The following is a 17,928-nucleotide window of genomic DNA, read 5'->3' as shown; positions in this document are numbered from 1 at the left end:
GTCACATAAAGTATAACTGTATGTCTGACTGATCTTTTTTAAAGATTTTGGACAACACTGAGGATTTAGTTCTATCAGACTATTATATTTTCCTTTTCGTGGGATTTTTCGTTAAAACAAAAACAATATGGAATATCAGCATACTTTCTAAAGGCACACACAATAATACAACCTTAAAGAGTTTGACAAATTTTACATGTAAAAAAGACAACTGCTGCAAATATATCGAGACTAAAATAGACATTAAGTAATGTGAAAGAAAGGATTAGAGAATTTGGGTTTTGAATAATTCATATTCTTGCAATTATTAACTATTTCATGCGTCTGACCATGAAAGACACCTTGTGTGTATTAGTAAAAAATATCTGACACCTGCAAAGGTAGAAAGCAACGACAGCGGACTATTACTAACCCTACAAATTAGTCAGAATACTGTTGTCCCATCATAAATATTTGGTGTACTTTTCTCCGTCAGACCAGAAAAGAATGCCAAGTGTGAGCATTTGATGGTGTTGAAAAGAAAGCCCACAAACCATTACACATAATCTAACAAGTAAATACAATTGCATTCTTTTCACCTATTTATGCACAGCTAATATAAATTATTAAGTCGAGAAACGTTAATCTGAATTACATATCAATGTGGTGAAGGGTGCGTTATAGGCTACTTTACAAAAAACACCTTAACACCCAGTGCAGCTTTCATATTCAACTCGACAACAAATAGAGATCTCAAACAGCTTTTTATTACATTTTTCAATCAATAACAGTACAATTTAGTACAGTATCTATCTTGCATCCAGCTCACCGTGGAACACCAACAGACTGAAATGAAATACAAAAAGTGAAAAGGTACATAAGGGTGCAGAGCTCTATAATATTAATGGAAAGAGAAAAGGGGAATCCATCTCGGTTGAATTGCATTTTCACTTGTGGCCACACACGAATACATCACATTTATTGTACATCATCGCAGAAAAGAAAAAAAGAAAAGTGAAAATGTCACAACTTTAACAAAAGTGCTTCTGTATACAGTGAAATGTTGTCATTCAGATGCTCTGATTTTCAATTAAGACCAAGAAAAAAAAATGTACAAAAGTTTTAGTATGGACAGTATGTGAGGATGTTATTGTTCCATTGAGTGTGAAGATTTTGGAGGAGAGAAAATGACGTCTCAAGGAATAGGATTCTCACAATGATTGTTATTAATTATTACAAAAATTGGCATCAAGAGAACTGGTAAGCATCATTTACACTAAGTATGCAGTCAATATTAAGTCTCTCCATTCTTGCTCACTCTGGTGCATAGCGTTACCAGTATTAGTACATGATGTATGCAGAGCTTGAGCCAAAAAAATTGGCTTCCATTAAGTTCAATGAATAGGTTGCTCTCCTTTTCAGAAACAAAAGAAAATCTAGGATTGTTGCACCATTGAAAGCAAGTCTACAGCATGCACATCTAAATTAACTCATGGCAGACGAAATTAAATGGCTTAACTTAAAACATCAGACCATTATTTTCAGACATTGATTTGTACATTTCATTCACAGAGTTGCAACTGCAGTCCCAAGCAAAAGGAAGTGTCTATTTTGTCAGGTGAGGTGTTTCACTCAAAGTGGATACTAAACACAATTCCCCCAGCCATATAATAAAATCCAGCCATGCCCCAATTTTATCTGCACCTACCTTGCTACCCCCACCCCTTCCCACCCAAAGTCAAAAGGCATGTACAAGAATTAAGGGGGTTTACTGGATAAGTTACTCGTAATAACTCCTTTTGTACTGGAATGAGCATTCATAACTTATAGCATGTGCTTTGTTAGTTAACATAGTATTAGTTGAGAGGCAAAGCTTCTTCATGTGCAAAAGGCTGTGATGAAACAAAAACAGCTAGTATATAAATACATCATGGACATTTTGAAAGCTGCTCGTGTAATATGATCCAAGCTTTTAACTTCTGCGTGTTTTCTCTCATCCATCTTATATGATTTAACTGGATTAGAAAGACAAGCTGTAATTCAAACATATCTAAAACCACTAAAGAAATATGACAAAAAGAAAAAGCCATCGAGAATAACAAACCATCAGAATATAATTCTTAAAAAAAAAAAAAAAAAGTTAAATAATTTGTACATTACACTCCAACATTTGCTTTCAAGACGCACACATTTGCATGGGATGATAGTGTTGTTGTTTTTTCTCTTTCAGGGTAACATAAAATGGTCCAAGAAGGAATGCACAAGTTTCTGATTTGATACCACAGGAGATCCTTTCTTAACTAGGTGATAAACAATTGTGCTCTTCTTTGTGTAGGAAAGGCATTGGTTTCCCTTCGTTTTTGTGGCGTCCAAGTCAGTTTAAACAGTGTTGAAGAAGATGCTGTGAACATTCTGAAGTTGTAATGGTCTTCCAGTCAACTTTGGAGTTAAAAGAACATCTGGAAAACAAAAGACAAATGAAATTTAGAATTCAACTAATCTAACCTGATCTACAATAGAGTCAATTTAACCTTCTGTCAACTGTAAATATAACGCTGCTTATCTTTGTTAAATGCTCTAGGGCTATCACAAGATCAGATTTCACTACATGAATATTATGGCCAAAAGAATTAATGATAATGACATTATCACGATAACTATTAGAAAGTTGACAATAATAATAAAAATGCTATCAGCCAAATTCATCTTCAACGTTGTTTATTGTGGGTTTTGTTTGTTTGAAGACAAATTAATTTCACTCAAAATACACAACAATATGCTTAAGTTGGAGTGTGAAACAGATAGTTACTGCGTCACAGCGGTATTTTTGAGAGACAATGGATTGTTTACATGATATTATGCATGCATCATATTTACTTCTAATCAATTTTACTTCTATTACAGTTAATGTAAATACCAGTATATCACGACACCATTAATGCTGTGTTCACTCCAAACACGAAGATAAAATATTTGCGCGATGGCATTACAAAGTCAATGCAGAGACAGGCCGGGCAACGTCGTCCGCTTCACCTGCTCGAGTGGAAATATTTGAACTCAATAGCCAATTAGCGTCGAGATTCTCCCCACAACACTGATGTGCGTGTCCGATGAATGTACAGATATTCACGGGTTGTTTTTACTCCAGCAGACAAACTTGCGCGAATAACAAAATTTACTTGGCCTTTTGGTAAGCCTTCAAAAGCGAATATATTTCTTTTTTTAACTGGGAATTCAGTCTAATGAGAAATGTGATGAAGCCATAAACATAGCATTTACAGTGACATGTCTTAGAGGGCATTGGTTTTCCGTGTCAAGTTTGATACGACTAATTGGCTGAAAAAGTCTTTCTCAGCTGCTCTAACTGACCACTGTGACATAACATGAGAAATGCGTTTCTCTGTACAGCCTATGTGAAAAACATGAAGCTTAAACGCATTCTGTGAGCCAGTTGCCCTTACATTTATCTGGAGCTTACTGAAAATGTAAGGGCAAGCATGTTTTGTTGATTACGTGAGACAAAACAAAATTATCCACTCAAGCTAAAAGGCTTTTCCAATATGCGGACCGGCAAAAGAAGACATTTCAATGGACCCACAACTCCCTTAAAGCCTGTAAGGCAACAGAAGTAGCACAATCAATACATCACCTTCTACTCCAGCCAGGAAAAAGAGATGTTTTACTAGGAATGTACACATGTAGGAAACTGAAATAATTACAAAAAAGAAAAAAAGAACCTTCAGGCTTCAATTCCAGATCTTCAGAAAACTGTCCCAGGATCCCGTTGCAACTGCCATGCCGTCATCAGTAACTCCCAGACAGCTAACGCGGTTGTCATGTCCAGCCAACACACCTAGAAAAGTAGCACAATCGCAACTTAGTGAACCGGACTTACCAACGAGCAAAACATAAACATCTTTTTCGCTGCATGTCTTGTTCAATTGTATTTAATGTAACATGAAGAACACAGGGCTGCTATTTGAAATCATGGTTCAATTTCTTACCAGCACGGTCGGCTTTTAGTGTGTCCCACACATTACAGTTGAAGTCATCGTATCCGGCCAGAAGAAGACGGCCACTCTTTGAGAACGCAACAGAGGTGATGCCACATATGATGTTATCGTGGGAGTAGATCATTAGTTCTTGATCAGCACGCAGATCAAACAGCCTGCAGGTGGCATCATCTGAGCCTGTGGCAAAGGCATTACCATTGGGGAAGAACTGAAAATGACAAAAGACAAATTGTTCCAGACCAATAGAGGATTTTTTTTTTTTTTAAATAAACATTCCAAAGTGCTATTTCTGCAAAAAAAAAAAGTTTCTCAAGAACAGTTTTGAATTTTGTGAATAACTTACACAGATGGCATTGATGTCAGACTCATGGCCAGTAAATGTCTGTCTGCACATGCCCTCTCGAACATCCCAGAGTTTAGCGGAGGCATCACAAGCACCGGAGACAAATAACCGCGTGTCAGGGGCCAATGACAGGCTCATGACATCGCCTGTATGTCCAGCAAATGTGGTCGTCTGCTGGCCAGTCTCAATGTCCCAAAGTGCACTGTAACATCAAATACACCATTACTTTAGCTCGTTGGCATTTCTCCAACTACAAAGTATTTGCACAAAAATGCAGTGATGCAACTAAAAGGTAGAAAATCTTTTTACTTACCAAGTGGTATCTCCAGAGCTTGTGACAATCTGGTTGTCATCAAGGAAGCGACAACAGGACAGGTATCCTGATATTCAAAGAATCATAGAGGAGTTAATTTGTATGTTAGATATTTAACCAGCAGTCGATTTATAACTAGCAGTGCATGTTCAACTCCCATATTTAAGTAATCAATATATTTCCCATCAATTGAACACAATTTCTTAATTTTTCACAAACAACAGTTGGGATTGAAGGTAAAAAGATTTTCATTGTGCTTGTAAATATACTTTAAAAATAGGGGTTTACCAGAGATCCAATAATTCTCTTTTAAGGTTTTTACAATCTGATTGAGCGACAATAAAGTGATAACCTAAACCACCCTTTTTTTATTAGCAAAGACAAATCAATTACGCTTAAAAAAAAGAGGCTACAAATGCAAAAAGTACCTGTATGTCCAGCAAGCTCACGGCTCACACGTACATTCCCCTCACGTGTTTTCAGGTTGTAAATGGAGCAGATGTTGTCTAAGCCACCACAGGCCACATAATTTCCTGAAGGTGCATACGCGCAGGTCATGACCCAGGAAGATCGAAGTGGAATGGCATGAACCTATAACAGAGGTGATACAGCACAAATACATTTGTTTACTTAGATTAATAAGAAAATCACATTTACAGTTGCTGGCTTTTCTAATCTGTTAACCAAAAAAAGTCAGATTTAATTTTTTGTTTGTTTTTTGAAACAGTTGAAAGAGTACTGTACTGTATGGGTATGAATACTGTACATTCATACCCATATAATTTCCATATATATATATATATATATGTATATATATATATATATATATATATCAATCAGTCAACACGCTGCTACTTACTGGCAATCACAGATTGCTACCTTACCATTCAATTTTAATTCCCAGTTGGGACATATTGTCTATTGTAAATGTAAATGTTTTTTTCCTGTCACCACAAAGCTTCTTCTGTAGTCTAGAACTTGACAGAACATAAATCTCTATTTTTCTGTCTGGTGGCGGAGAGGGCCTAATTACCTATGAGGCACACAGACTGCACACTACTTCCACCCATCCAACGTGCTGCACAACTGACAAATCAGCCCCAAGGCAAAGGTCACAAATGCCTCTCTCTCTGATATGCAACGCCTTTGATGTAATCCAAATGCAATGAATGCAGCATGGTTAGTTATTTTTCCTCCCTCAAAATATACAGCAGCAGAAACAGCATGAAATTATGTATTATTATTTAAATACACTGATGCAAAGCATTAGAGAAACCACAATTCACTCGTATCTATCTTAAAAATGCAGCAACGACAAGTTAGTTTGCATTTGGAAGGTAACACTGACATGCAAGTCTAAGCTGCTGCTGTTATTACTTTTCAGTTAGATGACAGATTGTCATTTGCAGATTCAAAAACCTTCCAAACTTACCTTATTTGTGGTATAGCTGTCCCAAATAATGAGTTTGCCATCTTGAGAGGCGCTGACCAAGAGCCTAAAAAATGAGAACAGCACCACCACATCAACAACAGGAATTGGAAGATGTTAATTTTTTAAAATCTAGAATCATTAAGTCGAAAACTGAGGACAAATGACTCCTAAAACCCACACAATTAAATTATTTGATATCAACTGCATCAGTGCAAGAACTCACACAACAGAACACATTTAGTACACTACAATACATTTAGTCAAACTTTCACACTTTGCTAAAAATTTTACGTGAAGCTAAATCAGAATAAGACAACATAAGTAAAGTCTCCCATGAGGCATTATTCTGTCATTCAGTTTACCTGGAGTCTGTTCCCCAATGCATGGCATAGATTTTAGCCAAATGACCCCGCAGCGTTCGTCTTGTACGCATCTGGATTCGGCCAACGGGGTCAATATTAGCTGTGATCTGAAAAAGAAATGAATAAATAAAATCAATATTCTGGTTACCTTCAGATGAGATGCCTTTTGTCCCAAGAGAAATATCGAAAATGTTTAACATTACCTGTGATAGTGTGGCATCTGCACATGCTTTCCTGGCATCCTGAAAAGAAGGACAGTCAAATCTTTAGGGCAGAATTTCTACATCTCACACCAAACCAAATGTTGTAGATTTAACTTAAATGCCTCACTGTATGACTCAAAATAGCATTTTTAATGATAATATATAGTACAGCATATGGAAATGTGTTTTGTTACTCACTCTGATCTGATTTTTGAGCTGCTCTGCCTCTTGGCGTAACTGGTCCAGTTCACTCATTTTATCCTGCTTTTTCAATTACCTTACTCCAGCTACGGGGGCACTTGTTGATCTAAAAAAAGAATAACATAAAGCACTTTAATCATTCACACAACTCTTCCTCATTTTAAATTCAAGGTCATGCAAAGTGGCTCTGAACCGAGCTTAGACCCAACCAATTCTTTTTTTATCAGCCGAAGGTAATGGTAGATGAGCACTTTCGGCCAGCTCACGGTCATTGAGTTTTCAATTTACTAAACTATTGTATACATGTAACTTGCAGTTCATGGTTACCTTACTCTCCCACCCCAATGTCCTAATCCTGAAACAATTTAGACTGCCAGACAAATCTTGTTAAGGCATGACTTTCCAATGATCCGAAAAGCAGTCATTATCCTGTTGACCTCAATCCCAGGGATACATGGAATTTTAGTCGTGATCAATAATCCACTTATATTAATACAGAGCCTTGAGGCACATTCTAAATTCATGTAATAAAATACATTTTAAATATTTTAGTAATGAAGCATGGTCCCAATATAGTAAATATATCTTATTCTATATCAAGTTTCATTTATCTGACAATGAAGATCACAGCAGATTCTTGAGCAGTAATGTACCATCCTGTGCAAGACATTTTCATTTACATGCACAAAATAAAAGCTGATAGTTATTTGAAACAACACTTCATGGAAATCGCATTTTCAGAATACGATAAAAACGAAAGATTAAATTCTAAGAATAATCAGCATTTAAAATTAGGTAACATTAGTGATAAGCATTTTATAACTAATAATTTCTGCTGCGTGCTGTGACAAATATGGCCATCTAACTGTGTGCTTACACATGCAAATCCTGGTCTATTAATTTAAAGCAACAAACAGCAGTTTTTGCCATAATATCACAAGCAATGTTTGTGAATGGCTTCAACATGCTGTATTATTTTGATTTAAGTCAGTAGTTGGATCATTAGTTTGTAAACATAGTGAGTGGTCATTTATCCTGCGCTCAGGTCCATCATATTAACTGTCGAAACAGGAATCAAATGGCACGTTCAAAAATGTACACATTTTTGGGGGTAAATCAGATGTGTAATGTATTTTCTGACTAAACCCAGAGATATAGTTAAGAACAAAAGTTAAGTATATTCACACAAATCTTTGACCCAAAGCAACATCAATTAGGCTTTTTACATAATAAGAGTTACAGTAAGAACCTTGTTGAATCTACTTCGAAAAACAAGCAAACTTTGGAAGAATGTTTAACACGACACAGGAAGAGTAAAACCCAGAACACACACCTTTGCGTCACTTATATGAACTGGAGTTGATGTGAGCTGCTTTCAGTGACACATTAATTAGCTTCAATACAACAACAAACAAAACAGATCTTTGCATAAGCACTTAACTGCTTTAACAATTATGTAAGAAAATGACCATCGGCACACCTGTTGAACTCCGCTCTTTAAATCTACAATTAAAAGGCATATTTAACAGTTTGCAAAAAGTAAAATCACCATACAGTTTAAATAACTTTGCCTTCCCAGTTACCTTACCTGATGCGTTTCAGGATAGGACTGAAAATCTTCTCTACCTGACTATGTTGTCCGTTAGATCCTCTGACTGGTTGACCTTTTTAAACACAGCTTATCCTCTTACGGTTATTAATCTAATAATAAATGTGTCATTGAATGTAATTATTATGGAGTATCAACAAGTGACAGTCGAATGCCATTTTCACCTTGAAACCTTCTTAAAACAGTTTATATTTTACCTTTTTAATTTTACCAACTTTCTGCGTGAGAATTGAATTTGATGTGCGTCTGTTTTCAGTTGTACTGAATTGGCGTTTAATTTGGATGGAAGCTGTTATGTACAATTTTGTAAAACAAAATAACTATTTAACAGCAAAATAATCCTAACTAAATTTAACTCATTATTTGGCCTTTAATTTTAGATTCAAATAAACAAATTTAAGGCTTTTGAGTTAAACCTCACACTCATTTTGTCGCTACTACAGTCAAGTTTTTAAAAGGTTAATATGAAAATGCACCGAGTCTGCAGTGATTTTTCCTTCACAAACACTTAATTCTCAATGTGGTGATATAAAATACATTTAATTTTGATCCTTGACTGTTTCTATAATAAACCCTAAAGCTACAATGGTAAATCCAAAAGCGGGATCGCCTGGAGTCCTCGTATAGATCTGAGCTTTATATATTCCACATTCAGAAATACTTTTTCCCCATTGACCTTTGTGGATGCTTACAGTTAAGGAGTTCCTCTCCCTCATCACTTCTCCTTTCCAAGCGCCTGATCAGGGTCAGCTGACTGCATGATAAACAATGAGCAGTGGCAAACAGCCTGGAGTTGTAGCTCACTAGCTGTTCTCGGGTCCCTTAAGTGCAGTCTGTGCCTGCTACTTGCAAAAGGTCGGGGTCTTCGACACTTTTAGCTAAAATTAAAATAAAAAAAAATCCATCTCTCCAATAACAGTAGGTGAGTAAACATATGTTCTCAAAGGACAAGTCAGCTTATCTCCACGGTTAAACGATGATAATACACTGTTTCCCAGCCAAAGCTGGATCATAGAAAGAGCCATAACCAGCAATATCACTGAGCAACTCCATAATCCTAAAAGCTAAAATCCTCAATGAGACTATAATCCTATCCACGTCCACTAACATAAACAGCTGGCAGAGCCCGGCCAGGCATTAGAAATATGTTTTCCCGATCATAAAAGGATGAGTTTAATCTCATTTCTTTTACACACAACATGCTTAAATCAAGTGCCTAGATTTTCACGCTGCCAGTGAAATCACAAGTCTGATCCACTACTCTCTCCTCCAGTTGTCCAGTGTGATCAGATACTGTACGATCAGTACCACTCTCACATTAATGAACTAAGATTGACTTAGTAATGTACATATAAATTAATTTGCAAAATCGCATACACACAAACATGCACAGATGGTAGATATGAGGGTCCAAGCTTATGATTCACGCCACAACATGAACACATTACTTGGCGTGTGTATATGTAAAGTGATTTCTGTGCAGGTTCCCTCACGCTGTATTTGGTGTGCTGAGTTTGACTGAGTGACTGTTTGCAGTGCTGTGATTTGCCTTCAACAGTACGACAGTTTGCATTTCATTTGCATGGCTGCCAGATAGCTGTTTCAGCCGCGATTAGAAGGTTGGTCCGCAGGAGGCTTCGTGCATATTTCAGGACAAAATTGGCTCAAATTCAGCTCCATAATGTGGCAAAAAATAAATAAAAAATACTGATGATTTGGACTATTATCAACTGACTGCGTGTAATGTGATTTCTACATTCAACTCAACGCGGGGCAGTGTAACGATAATATGACTTGCACTGATAGAAATCTGAGAGGATGCAGCTAAACGCCATCTTGCAGACTTGCTGCCCGCTAGTTAGCTTGCTAGCAGGCTCGACGGTGTAGGCCTGCAGGCAGGGCAGCGCTGGTGTTTCACGAGAGCGATGTGCTCAAAGTAATTTCGTTGGTAACGAGTTCACTTGTACAGTAAAAAAAACAACAACAACCTGATTACAGCTAAATGTCGTGACCATGACTGGTCACATCTAATGCAAAAACAACGTAACCGCCGCTACTTCGCGGTGGACTCGGCGGCTCTTCCGCAATTACGCGGAGTGCTACATAGTTAGCTTCTACCGCCAGTGGTGGTTGAACCTGGACGCTCGCCGCCAGCTTGGCCTGCACAGATCCACTTACTTACATACTAATGATCGCGTTAAAACAGACCGGGGCCGGGTGATTTCATTACGACGCATCGGCACATGTATCAGTTCCCTAACCCTCCAGCGGACCCGAGCCCGGAGGAGCTGCAAGGTCGGGCGGCGACGGCCTGTTCGACTTGTGCGAGCTGCAAATGCAATAGATGCGGGTGGTTTTTTTATTTTTCACATCCCGTAGACTCCCATCTGCCATCCATCGCTAACTTCACTCCCGATCTGCCAACTGGCAACTAACTAACCAGCTCATTAACTAACTAACGTTATGGGGCACAGTTAAACGAGGCGTTGAGCCGGCGCGGCCGTGTGGTTGCAGGGAGGCAGCAACATGCTAACATGTTAGTTGGGCTTGTAAAAAAAAAAAAAGGGAAAAAAAAGGGTGTTAACGCGGATACAAGAACTCGCGCTGACAAAGTGCAGTAGTTATACACACATTCATATACTGTGCGATCTTTAAGTCACCCGGAGACGCTGGCCCCTCTGCTGCTGCCGCCGATAACAAATCATTTACGATTCATTTGTTCACGGGACGTTTATTTCCCCCCCTCTTCTGCCCAACCCCAGTGTGTCATCATCAACTGACAGCAACATCTTTAACTGTAACATTTCGAGTCGGCCCACGAAGCGACGCCACACCGACGATCGATCCCCGGGTGTGAACCGTGTCCCGGCATTTTCCCCCTCGGTACCCGCCGGTCGTTAACTAGCCGGTACCTTTGAAGTGCCAAGTGTATATTTTTAGGCCAAAGGGGGGGGGGGGGGGGGCGACTCCGCCGGGCCATCGCCGACGTAAAGCTGGCCAACATTCACGCTACTGAAACGCCAGTCAGCAGCTTCGCTAACACGAACAGTAGTCAACCCAACTCAGTTGACTGGGTATAAAAGCCAGTTACGCGAAGGTAAAAGTTCTGCAGCAATCCGCGTATTCGCCACAAAAACGCAGGTGACCGGCGGCCAGAGCCGCGGACCCCCGTGCGCCTTGGCTACTTGTATTTGCCCAGCGCGAAATAGCGAACTTAACGTTAGCTGGCCGCAGCTAGCTAGCTCCAACGGCTAAGAAGCTAGCCATCGCTACCCCACCCCCGGGCACTTCCAATTCCGCCACATCTCGTCGGCTCCACGGTACTAACGAGACGCGGTGAAGGACGGGGGAGCAGCGCGGGCCCCTCGTCTCATTTTCGCCTTACCTGATTCGATTTGCGTCGGCGTTCGCGTTGTTGGCATTGACTGGAAATCAAGACGGCGTACACCTCCGATCCACGCATCAACGAGCACCACGGCGCTAGCTCACTAACTAGCCTAGCCAGCTAGCGTTAGTTTTTCCGAGGAGCAGCCCTTCCCGTGCGCAGGCTACAGCTAGGGAGCTTGACAACCTCCGTCAACCAACCGGAGAGGGGAGGGGGGAGGAGGGGAGGCGAGGGGGGGGGGGGTCACACCCACTTGCTATGTACCGAAGACACTGCCCAGGCGAACGATACCGCTGATCTTTAAAGTCGCTGTGAGTCGACGAGGCAGCCTGCTCTCCCCCTCGCTGGCGATCTCAACATCTGCCCTTTCCGTTACTGTCGCTCTCGTCCGGCCATCGAACGACGAGTTGGGCGCGGTGACCCTGCAGTCAGCGCCGGGAAACCCCACGCTGCAGCAGCAGCGGCGATGGGCAGAGAAGCCCGTCGATTGGTGTTCCGTGTTTTTTTTTTATTTTATTTTTTATTGTATTAGATCTATGGCCAGATATGCGAGCGTTATCAATCACTTTTTGAACATTGCTCAGCACTTTCTTATTCTGATATGTGTGGACTGAAGAACGCAGGCGGACACGGTTGTTCATGTTTTTTTTTTCACTTGGTAGAGAAACAGTCTGAGTCAGTCGAACCCCAATTTGGCTTCTAAAGAAGCAAGTGGTCTCATTGATTTCAGCAAAAAGCCAACTAATCACAGCAATCTCAACAACATGACATGTACTAGTCCATCTCATGATGTTTAAGTCTGTTTCCTGTTGTGTGCATTCAGAATACAAAGAGTAAAAAAAAAAGAGAAAAGGTTATCACATTATTTAGTGTGTTTCAAACATCTCTTTTCACCTTCCACTCAAACGCCTCACTGCTTAGGAGATTGGTCCTATTAGTAGTGCAGTTCTAGGAAGCTATAACAGTTAAACATTCATCCATTTCCCCCAAAATGCCACAAAATGGATCATAAATTATCCATAGGCAACTTCATTAAGTCGTTTGTTGTATAGACATGCAGTTGTCTTTTAAGGTGGAATTTGTTTGCCACAGTCCAATACAATACCTCAACAAACAAAAGTAGTTAATTAAGCTCTATTTTGTTTAGGGCATCTCATGGAGTTCAATAAGTCTTACCTACATAAAAGCCAAGTCAGTCAGTCATCTCTCTCTCTCTCTCTCTCTCTCTCTCTCTCTCTCTCTCTCTCTCTCTCTCTCTCTCCCTCTCACACACACACACACACACACACACACAGATACAGAGTAAATTTAAAAAGAAATAAGTACGCTTATTGCAATTAACAGAACGTCAAAGTCTCTCAGAGGAACAAATGTCTTAAATTTGTTTTTTCATTTCATTCCAGTAGTAATGTTTGTACTATCAGAAATTTTGCAATGTACCACACGTGTAGCACCCGTTGAAATTATGAAGTTTAAAACTCTAAAATAATTTGAAAGCAATTATTTAACTAAGGTTCATAAACAGGGTGTCACCTCAGCCACGCCTCTCTATCAAGCCTAAAACAATCAAACCTATTTCCTTTATGCCTTGTTAGCGGATCCTCGCTTGTTTGCCTGTTTTCCCAAGGCACCCACCCTTTCCTCCCATTATCCAGTTTCTCTCCGCCTATCCAGTTCTTCACCCGTTCATCATCCCATCCCTCCCTGCATCTCCTCCATCCTCCCTTGTTCCGTCTGCCCTGCATGTGCCTACACTTTTCTCTGTTGTAGATAAAGTGTTTCAGTCTCTAAGACAGAAAACTTAAATGTGAATGAATTTGTTTTTAAAGATATAAAAGCTGAAAAAAACTATTTCTGCATTGCTTTGCCTGATCATGAACAATCTTTGCAAATACACAAGTTCTAATGAACATATTCAAATTGCCAAAAAATACTTTTTAAACCTTTCAATATATCTAGTAAACCACAGTTTTGTGTATGATCTGACAATTCAATCCAGTGAACCTGACCAGCATATTCATTTTTTCTTCCTGCAAGGATGATCCAAACTTGCCCTTTGTTTGCTATGGACAGCTTTTGGGGTTTGATTAAATACTCAATGTGGTTCAGTCAATCTACACTTTGGTGAACTATGCTTGAGATTTCATTGCAGTACAGCAATAAAATATAGGATAAAAATCAGTTCTGGGTCTTGTTTTTAAGGTGATTGGTAAACGTACGGACTATGTACATTTTAAGTGCATATACCTTAATATAAATTCTTTGTTACACTTTCCTTTTTGGTTTACTTGGTATCTCTATGAAGACCAAGGATCATCTGATGCACAAGGCACAGAGAGAGTCATAGCTCTGACCCTTGGCCAACAAATGTGAAATTCTTAATGTTCCCATTGCAGTGTTGCAAATAACTTCTTGTAGTTGAGTACCTCCTTATTTGGTTGTCTGCTTTCACTGCAAGTCACTGCGGGGCCATGCAGACACCTGCTAATGGCTCACAGTAAGCTAATTGCAGGTCCCACAAGTAGAAAATGTGATGGTGAGGTCACAGAAAATACATCTGCTTGTTTACATATTTTAGCTGTTTTGTCTTTAGCCCTTTCTGCCTTGTTTACTTTGAGAATAACCCCCCCTCTTCTTTCTTTTTTTTTTACCAATTACAAGTTTACTGTTCCAATGCTGTTTACAATTTACCATTTGTTGGTTGAGAAGATTAACCAAATATTCCTCATCCATGATTAGCAAGTCCATCCTCTAAGTGCCATAAAAGGTCCTGAAGCAGGCCTTTCTAGGCTCTGGGGAAAGGGCATTAGAAGTGTTGAGATGACGAGGCTAAGACATTCTCTCATTCTGCAGTAACTGTTGTCACAGTGCTTGTCCTCAGCCGTGTTTGTACTACACCAACAAAGATGGTGAGTAACTTGTGAAAAAAGGAACTGACTTCACTGAAAAAACAAAAAGTTAATTCTAATATCTGTAACTAACATGATTAAATTCAACATGAAGTAATCCCAAAAGCTTTGAAACTTCCCTTGATTAATCGTGCTAACATCCAATGTGAAATACTACACCTCTGTTGTTTTTCTTCCAGGCCAGCAAGTTAACACAAGAGCAGATCACCGAGTATAAAGGAGTATTCGAGATGTTCGATGAAGAGGGGAATGGCGATGTGAAAACGCAGGAGCTGGAGAGACTGATGAGTTTAATGGGAATCAATCCTACAAAGAGAGAGCTCGGCCAGATGGCCAAAGATGTGGACAAGGATGGTAAATACATAAGCGTGCAATGGCTGTAAACCCCCGCATTAAAAACATCATTATACTGTACATATACTATACAATCAAGTATAAGCACACCACTGGTTTTTCTTAAATTGGTCTTTTCCACTGTCAGAAAGCTGTTGATTCACCTCTCTTTTTGAGACTGTAGTGGTGTATTTGTGTCACTGTAAGATGGTACATACATCAGCAACTGTAACTGGTGCTTTGCATGTATTCTGATCTGCACCTAGAGATGAGGATGTTAGTTGCAGCTTTATCTCTAAGTGGGTTCTGTAATGATAACCTGGTCCTTCATGAAAACTAAAGCGATTGAAGGTAAATTCCAGCACTTATTCTGATAAGAGTTAAGATAAATTAATCTTTTAACATATTTGGATTTAGCCTTTGAAGCTGATCAGGTATGGATGTTAGTGGTAATGCCAGGCAGATTTAAATGGACCCGCTTGCAATTCTTTGTTAAGGAAATGACATATTTCCAAAAGGCATTATGAAAATGCTTAACATTATCTAATACTGCAGTATTCTGTTGACTGAAGGGACCCACATCAATCACTAGGTGGCAATGTTTCACTCCATGAGGCATGCATGGTGGGCTTACACTGAAAAAAACTTGACACATGAACATTCATCTGAAAACAACATTTAATTGACATTTGTGATACAAGTTCATATTCTGAGATTGGACTGTTGGAGAAGGTTTCTATGCCCACGTAAGACCAGGGTGTATGCTCATATATACAAACCAATATATATTATACCAAAATAAAATTGTTTGATTTAATCGTTCAATTGAGACGTTACTGATGTCTATTCTTTCCAAATTCAAATACTGCATTTTACATTATGTCCAAATAATTGGTTCCCCTAATAATATCGAAAAAATGATTGTCGCAGAAAAATCATAACAGAACAAAAGCTTAGAACTATATTTCTAGTTGGTGTCTTGTAGAACAGCAGCTTCATTATATGTCCAGCATAGAATAGAAACAATGTGAAATTTCTTCTAATATTGAATCAGATCGAAATAAAGTTTAGCTAGATTTTCAAATCTCTCAAATCCATGAATCCGAGACTCTGATTTGCAATGTAGATAATTATATTAGATAATGTTGAGCTTCATTATCTTTTGTTTCACTTCACACAGTATATTGTTCACTTCATGCATATGTGTGTGTGACTGTATGTCGGCTTGCCTGCCAAACTAACAAACTGAAATTCAACATTTTTGTGACATTTCAGGAAAAGGAATATTCAACTGTGACAGGTTCCTGGGTCTAATGGCACTATACCATGAAAGAACCAAGAACCAGGATACTGAACTCAGAGCTGCTTTTAAAGTGTTTGATAAAGAGGCCAAGGGATATATTGACTGGAACACACTCAAGTAAGGAAAACATTTGTGATAAAAAGAAGGAAAAGTCTTGTGTGTTGAACCACTGCACTCTCAATAGAGCTGCCCTGTCAACTATTTAAAAAGTAATTACTTATTTTGTAATGATATTACTTTGCCATCATGAGCTTTCAGCATTTGTTTTCTGTTTAATTTTCCTTTCCAGATATGTACTGATGAATGCAGGAGAACCACTCAATGAGATCGAAGCGGAGCAGATGATGAAGGAAGCGGACAAAGACGGAGATGGAACCATTGATTATGAAGGTATGTAGTATATTCACGTCACATGAAATTAAATAAAAATAATTTTACTTATATTTGTTTAAAAATGTATTCAATCTTACTGGCAGATTGCTGACTTAGTGTATAGTTTAACAACTGTATGACTCTGTCAGTTAATTTTTGTATAAATGTTGTTCTCCTGATCTTTAGGACTAATTTCTCTCTGTGAGAATGATTTGGAAATGTTCATATCAGAAACCCATTGCTATTTATTAACAAGATAAATAGGTTACGATTCAGCAAATTTGATTTAATGTATAATTATATATTACTGAAGAATGAAGACTACAATATTATCAACTCTGCAGAATCCATTATAAATTGTAATTCGAGCAAAACGTTTTCCAAAATCCAGACTGACTCCAACAATCATTTCAACCTGTAATTTTTTTGGTTGTGTGTTAGGAAATCAATTTGTAAAAAATGTACAACATAATTTAGTAAAATGAATTAATTGCATTGATTAAAAACCAATAAATTAAAAAAAACATACGGTATGCATTTTGTTTTTAATCACAATTTAGTTATCATTGACAAGGATTGCATTTTACTCACAGTTGATATTTTTAATTAAATGATACTCAAATTAATCTCCAAAACGTGTCCTTAGATCGAAGAAAAAGAAAAATGGAATGAAAAGATTATTAATAAATGATAGAAAATTCAATGTATTAATTTGCTGATTTGAACTCTTTCAGAATTTGTGGCCATGATGACTGGGGACTCGTTTAAAATGAGCTGAAGACTCAGTAAAAAAAGAAAGGATTGTCACTTTGAGCCTAAAGGCCACTCTGCAGCAGTTTTCTGTTCATGTTCCAGTGACACATCATTGTAAAACAAGAAGAAATGTCATTTTTAGTGTGTGGCATATATCTAATGAAAAGGTGTGCAATCACATATCTCTGTTTGGTGAACAATTGTACAAATCCTTCACATAAAATTAAAAAAAAATATATATATATTAAAGCATATGGTGAGTGTGTTTTTTTTCCCCTCTGTGTGTTTCTGGAGGAATTCAAGTCATTGAGTGTCAGAGGGAAGACATCACACGGTTAATATCCTCAGACCTACCACCCGGATGCAGTCATTCACATGGGTCTGACAGCATCTGGTGTGCAGGGCCGTTAAATCCCAT

At 38.5% G+C, this 17,928-nt stretch overlaps 2 protein-coding genes across 9 annotated transcripts; one reads left to right on the top strand and one right to left on the bottom strand.

Moving 5' to 3' along the window:
- Positions 1 to 724: 724 nt before the first annotated feature.
- Positions 725 to 12,261, bottom strand: gnb1b (guanine nucleotide binding protein (G protein), beta polypeptide 1b). 5 transcript variants are annotated; one of them, XM_035632686.2, is made up of 11 exons: positions 12,094 to 12,261; positions 6,844 to 6,952; positions 6,646 to 6,684; positions 6,443 to 6,549; positions 6,081 to 6,144; positions 5,077 to 5,239; positions 4,649 to 4,715; positions 4,336 to 4,537; positions 3,984 to 4,200; positions 3,717 to 3,832; positions 725 to 2,438 (listed from the first exon to the last, which is right to left on the bottom strand). In XM_035632686.2, the coding sequence occupies exons 2-10, from the start codon at positions 6,898 to 6,900 to the stop codon at positions 3,726 to 3,728; spliced, it is 1,023 nt and encodes a 340-aa protein (XP_035488579.1). In that variant the 5' UTR covers positions 6,901 to 6,952; positions 12,094 to 12,261; the 3' UTR covers positions 725 to 2,438; positions 3,717 to 3,725. The 5 variants fall into 5 exon arrangements, with proteins under 5 accessions (XP_035488579.1, XP_035488580.1, XP_035488578.1 ...); XM_035632687.2 differs by having other exon boundaries at positions 12,105 to 12,261; XM_035632685.2 differs by lacking the exon at positions 12,094 to 12,261 and adding an exon at positions 11,841 to 12,045.
- LOC118309988 (calglandulin-like) lies at positions 11,298 to 17,747 on the top strand. Of its 4 annotated transcripts, none has more exons than XM_035632693.2 (6): positions 11,298 to 11,363; positions 14,694 to 14,749; positions 14,929 to 15,103; positions 16,358 to 16,502; positions 16,675 to 16,775; positions 17,492 to 17,747. In XM_035632693.2, exons 2-6 carry the CDS (start codon positions 14,747 to 14,749, stop codon positions 17,533 to 17,535), a joined length of 468 nt encoding a protein of 155 aa, XP_035488586.1. In that variant the 5' UTR covers positions 11,298 to 11,363; positions 14,694 to 14,746; the 3' UTR covers positions 17,536 to 17,747. The 4 variants fall into 4 exon arrangements, with proteins under 4 accessions (XP_035488586.1, XP_035488588.1, XP_035488585.1 ...); XM_035632695.2 differs by having other exon boundaries at positions 11,320 to 11,338; XM_035632692.2 differs by lacking the exon at positions 11,298 to 11,363 and adding an exon at positions 11,435 to 11,552 and having other exon boundaries at positions 17,492 to 17,746.
- Positions 17,748 to 17,928: the final 181 nt, after the last annotated feature.

Source organism: Scophthalmus maximus, chromosome 6 (genome assembly GCF_022379125.1).
Source record: "Scophthalmus maximus strain ysfricsl-2021 chromosome 6, ASM2237912v1, whole genome shotgun sequence".
Taxonomy (NCBI): domain Eukaryota; kingdom Metazoa; phylum Chordata; class Actinopteri; order Pleuronectiformes; family Scophthalmidae; genus Scophthalmus; species Scophthalmus maximus.
This window is presented reverse-complemented; position numbering and strand designations above follow the sequence as displayed.

Coding starts and splice junctions, on each gene's coding strand:
- LOC118309988 (XM_035632693.2), top strand. Junction 16,503..16,674: donor ATTGACTGGAACACACTCAA/GTAAGGAAAACA, acceptor TTTCCTTTCCAG/ATATGTACTGATGAATGCAG. Junction 16,776..17,491: donor TGGAACCATTGATTATGAAG/GTATGTAGTATA, acceptor GAACTCTTTCAG/AATTTGTGGCCATGATGACT.
- gnb1b (XM_035632686.2), bottom strand. CDS start 6,900: ATGAGTGAACTGGACCAGTTACGCCAAGAGGCAGAGCAGCTCAAAAAT. Junction 4,716..5,076: donor TGAGCTTGCTGGACATACAG/GTACTTTTTGCA, acceptor TTTGAATATCAG/GATACCTGTCCTGTTGTCGC. Junction 4,538..4,648: donor AGCTCTGGAGATACCACTTG/GTAAGTAAAAAG, acceptor TTGATGTTACAG/TGCACTTTGGGACATTGAGA.